This window comes from Orycteropus afer, unplaced genomic scaffold, assembly GCF_000298275.1.
Source record: "Orycteropus afer afer isolate SDZICR_OR568_19922 unplaced genomic scaffold, OryAfe1.0 scaffold00323, whole genome shotgun sequence".
Taxonomy (NCBI): domain Eukaryota; kingdom Metazoa; phylum Chordata; class Mammalia; order Tubulidentata; family Orycteropodidae; genus Orycteropus; species Orycteropus afer.
Genome location: NW_006921910.1, coordinates 1323871 through 1329040, shown reverse-complemented (window position 1 = coordinate 1329040; position 5170 = coordinate 1323871). Strand labels below are relative to the sequence as shown.

The 5170-nt window shown below is 40.6% G+C and overlaps 1 protein-coding gene across 1 annotated transcript in view; it reads right to left on the bottom strand.

The window, feature by feature from the left end:
- Positions 1-3083, bottom strand: part of DOCK3 (dedicator of cytokinesis 3) — a 738119-nt gene extending 735036 nt beyond the window's left edge. The window contains exons 1-2 of the mRNA XM_007952017.2: positions 3045-3083; positions 1987-2113 (exon numbers count right to left, since the gene is read on the bottom strand). Coding sequence (XP_007950208.2) covers positions 1987-2113; positions 3045-3083 — 166 coding nt within the window. The remainder of the gene's footprint in view (positions 1-1986; positions 2114-3044) is intronic.
- Positions 3084-5170: the final 2087 nt, after the last annotated feature.

Sequence of the window (5170 nt, the reverse complement as noted above, 5' to 3'; positions counted from 1 at the left end):
GGAGGCCTTCAATGAGATGGATTGATATGGTGGCTGCGATGATGGGATCAAGTATAGCAGGGATTGTGGGGCTGGCGCGGGATCGGGCAGTGTTTTGTTCTGCTGTGCATGGGGTCGCTATGAGTCGGAAACGACTCGATGGCACTTAACAACAACAACAACAACAGTACCCCTAATACAATAGAAGTGCTGTCAGCAAATATCCTTGTCTCATTTTCAACAAAAATGGTGATAGTAGGTATCCCTATCTCATTCTTAGATCTCAGTTGGCAAGTTTTAAGTATTTCACATCTAAATATGATGTCTGCTGTAAGTTTTTTAGTAGCTATCCTTTATCAGACTAAGGAAATTTCCTTCTATGCATATTTTACTATGGTATTTTTATCAGAAAAGGGTGTTGATTTACACTTCTGTTTAAAGAAAATTCAAATTTTAGAAATTATTTTACGAGTGTTGCTTCTAGAGGTCCCTTTCCAGAGGAGTATACTCCCAAATTTGTGTGGTTCTTGGGTTGCAGTGAGTTACACCTCCTCTTGTACCCATCTGTGGTTATATGTCAACTTGGCTGAGTCTGTTTTTGAGTGACTGGGCAGCTGGTGATAGTTATTCCCTATGATGAGACTGGCAATCCATTGCATGATGGAATCTGCTGTGAGCGGCTATATAGCTGCTTTAGAGATATTATCTGCTTCTGGTATGTAAGGAGAAGCTTTGGGAATGGTCTGCAGCTTTTGGCACACTTGAATCCTGCATGTAGCCAAGTCATTGTTCAACAGCCTGCCATGTTGTCTGCCCATCTTGGGACTCTTAAAGGACTTCAATCAATGGCCTGCCATGTGGTTGGGTAATATCAGGACTGTGCTTTTTTACTTGTTGACCTTGGGTTTGTAAGCCTCAGCAGTCAGCAGCTGCCTGAGTGAAGAGATTTGTCCAGCTTCACTGGGCCAGTAGCAAGAGGCAGAGCTGAACCCTAAGGTCAAGGGGCTTTCACCCAGCCCCTAGAGCCTGGCAATTTGAACTCAGACTTCTAGCTTCCAAAAATGTAAGAGAATAAACTCCTGTTTGTAAAAGCCATCCCATTTGTGGTGTCCTCTGTTAGAGCAGCACTGTTGTTGTTGTGTGCCATCAAGTAGGCCCTGACTCATAGCGACCCCTCCATGGGTTTCTGAGGCACTATCACTACAGAAGTAGATTGCCCCATCTTCCTTCCGAGGAGTGGCTGGTGGGTTTGAACTGCCAGCCTTCTGGATAGCACTAGAGGTAACCAAAACACTATCTTAACAAGAGCCTCACTGGATCAGAGTTACAGTTCTGCACACATTGCCTCCATGTTCACACTGCAACATTTCCATTCTGTTATATCCTCTGAGATAGCTTCTAGCCATGCTGATATACTATACTAGCCTTGGCTGCCCACGTTATCTTCCCAGGTAAAACTTTTGTTTATGTTAATGCTCTGATTTTGCATGATTCTTCCCTAACTTTATTTTTCCCATAAATCCTGTTCATTTTTGTGCATACTTTTGAAGAACACAGTATTTTTCAGGAATGTATAAAGATTACGGCAGAAATATCTGTGTATTGTCACAGAAGAAAGTACTTATCAACTCAATTTTCAGTTAAGCATATTTACTGCCTTGTTTTCATTATTACTGAACATATCCAACCAATCACAGAAACATGCAAATGAACTGACTGCAAAGTTCATTACAGTTCACTACTCAGATTCTATTCACATGCAGCTAAACATGACTGGAAGATTATTTGATATAAAAGATCAATTAACAATCACTTTACATCATGTATAAAATCACGTTCTAACAATCAACAATTAGTTTCTTAATTGTTGCTGTTAGATTAGGGCAAAAAAGCTCATATCTTTGCGCTGAAGTATGGTTTCAAAATGACTACTTATAATTGATTAACATAAGATACAATACTGTCAGAAATGATCACTATTTATGTGTTTTACAGGTTAATACTCACCTTCACACTTCTCAAGAATCTGGACCGTTTCTCCTATTTCTAGGACCAAGCCTTGAGGGACAGATCCTCGAAAGCTGCATATCACTAGAAAAGCAAAGGTAAACATATCAATTAGCCTTTTTAAGTACTGAGACAAGATTGGAGTCAGTAAAATTAAGTAGTAAATTTTTTAAAATATGAACTCTTCTTTCTTGACCAACTCTGAAGAAAAACCTAGCAACCGACTTCTGAAAAATCATCTATTGAAAGCCCTATGGAGCACAATTCTACTCTGACACATATGGGGTTGCCATGAGTCAGAATCAACTGAATGGCAACTGGCTATTAGTTTCTTGATTAAGTCCTCTTTCTATGTGTAAAATCCCTTTCAACATAGTTAACCTATATTTTGAGAGGTAATATTTAGTAGTTCAGGCCATTCAAGTACATTGTAACAAAATTACTATTCCTAAGGAGCTCTGGTAGCGTAGCGCCTAAGGCACTTGACTGCTAACCAGAAGGCTGGCGGTTACCAGCCACTCCTCAGAAGGAAGATGGGGCAATCTACCTCTGCAGTGATACTGCCTCGGAAACCCAAGGAGGGGTCACTATGAGTTGGGTCCAACTCGACGGCAAATAACAACAACAACAAAGTGGCATGTGGAGGTAAGTTACTGTGTATGAAAACATTTCTCTTAACAAAGTCTCTCTGTTCCTCAGCAAGACCTTCATTCACATGTCATTTTTAGGGAAGTGTGGATCAATTTATGTTAAAAAAATCAGAAGCTTCTTATCGGCCATAAAGAGACAGTTACATATTTTTTAAAAGAATCACCAAATAAATATGGATCTGACTATAATGACTATGCTTTGACAAAGAGAAATCCATCCCATTCTAACAAATGCCAAAAATAATAGAAATGAGTTACTTCTAAAATGTAAGGTTAAGAATTACATTAAATTGACAAGTTCCAGGAGTATTAACTGATATAACAATAAAGATATAATAATTCCAATACTGTTCCCAAAGGGGCAGCGAGGCCCTCCTCTAACCCCACACAAGAGGAAGACCAAATCACCATCAGCAGCCCGAGGCCTATTCCCGCGAGCCCCGACATGCTGCCTCCCTCCAGCCTTTTTACCAACTGTTCCTCCCGCAGTACCCACCACCTCTCTACTGGGTTTGATAATTTGCTGCAGTAGCCACACAGAACTCACAGATGATGGGGTTTGTCAGGGAAGCATCAGGCTACAATTCAAGTTCAGGAACAATGCTCAATCTCTCTCAGCCTGCCATCTCTCAGCCAATAGTCTCTCTCAGTCTCTCTCCCAGCAGCGTGTGTCTCTCGGCGTCTCTCTCTCTCAGCAGCGCATGTTTTTCAGGAGCATGTTTCTCTCAGCAGTACGTCTTTCGCAGCCAACAGTCAGAGAGACTTCTGTCTCTAAGAGGCCTCCTTTTGAGCCTGGCAGAGTGGCCAAACTAACCAATCATAACATCAGAATTCTAAGCACCTGAGAGAGAGTGAAAACATTGCTTTGCGCCACACAACAAAAATACCCCAGGTGGATAACTTTAACAATCAGGAGGTCCTCAATTGCTCACAGCAAATTCCACCACAGAGTTTACAAAGACTTATGGCTAGAAAAGCCTATCAGGTAATTTACCACACCGCAACTGTTACCTTTAATTAGAAGCATGGGGAGAGTAACTGCTATGCAATGCCCAAAACTATTCTTGAGGATCCTAATGGATTAACAGCCTTTTATTTATTATTAAATGCTTTTATTCTAGTCTAATAAGAAAAAAGTTATTACCATCAATTTCCAAAGAGAGAGAAAACAGTAAGATACAACTCTACATAATTTCTTCTCCCATTTTCAGAAAAGGAAAAAAAAAAGTTACCAGTTCCACCTATTTTATTTTACAACTATTAAAAACCCTTATGGTAAGTCCATTTTCGCCTGTGATCAAAACAGTATTATAAAATATTCATTGGTTTAGGAAACTAAATCATCCTGTTCTTCTGCCATCTTGTGCACCTAATAACATAGAGCAAGCCAATTTAGATTAATTCCTTACTCCTGAAAACTAGTCTAGTTCCAGATCAAATACTCAGGTCAAGACAGGCATATAGAAAGCTTCACCAAGCAGCAACTGGGATATTTAAAGCTTACAACCAGACATCTATATGATCCATCTAGATGGGTCTCTCCTCACCCAGAGCAAAAAAGAATGAAGAAAACCAAAGATTCATGGAAACAATTAGTCCAAGCGACTGGTACACCACACAATCTGCAGCCTATACGACTATGAGACCAGAAGAATTAGATAGTGCCCGGCTACCACTGTCAACCACTCGGAGGGGGATCTATGTACGAGATCCTGTAGAGAGTGGGAGAACAATGTAGAACAAACCTCAAAATCATTTGGGAAAAAAGGGGGGGGGCCAGGTTTGCTGGTCCGATAGAGCCTGATGGAACCACTGACACTATGGCCCCTACCTGTCCCTTCAGATCTAGAATTGAACCCACTACTGTGGCTTCCAGTCAAACAAATGACAGGCATATGAGGTGAACACTTATACTAGATAGATACACTCCTTGTAGAGAACAGTCAAGAGAGAAAAGAAGGGCTGTGTATGTACAGGGAGATAGCTCAGGGGGCAGGAGTGCATGGAGGGAAGGACACAGGTAAGAGATGGCTATGGGGAGAAATTGGGAGGGGAGCTGTTGCATTGTGGTAAGTTGTAGTCAATGTCATGAGACAAGGTATATGTAAACTGCTGGATGTAAAGTGAATTTGCTCTGTAAACTTTCACCCAAATCACAATTAAAAAAAAGAAAGAAAGCTTCGCCAAAGGCCATGCAGAAGAGACATAGCTATGAAAGCTAGTATGTGGGAGTCAGCACAGCCTTAACAGCAAATCTATAACCTTTGGAGGTCCCTATTATCTTTGATATTGAGTGCAAAGTAAAAGGAATCAGAAAATATAATCTTCACTGGGGGCAGTCAGTGTCAAAGCACTTAAAAGAAGCCATAGAAAACGAAGACGACAAAAAACTATTCTGCAATATGCTCAGCAGCAAAAACTAGTAATTAAAATTTTTGAAAAAGGGTAAGGGAACAAGGTTTTTCCATAAGGGAAAACTAAACATGTATCTGTAGGTTAAGATCAGTCTAGCTGTCCTGTCATCTTTTCAGTGG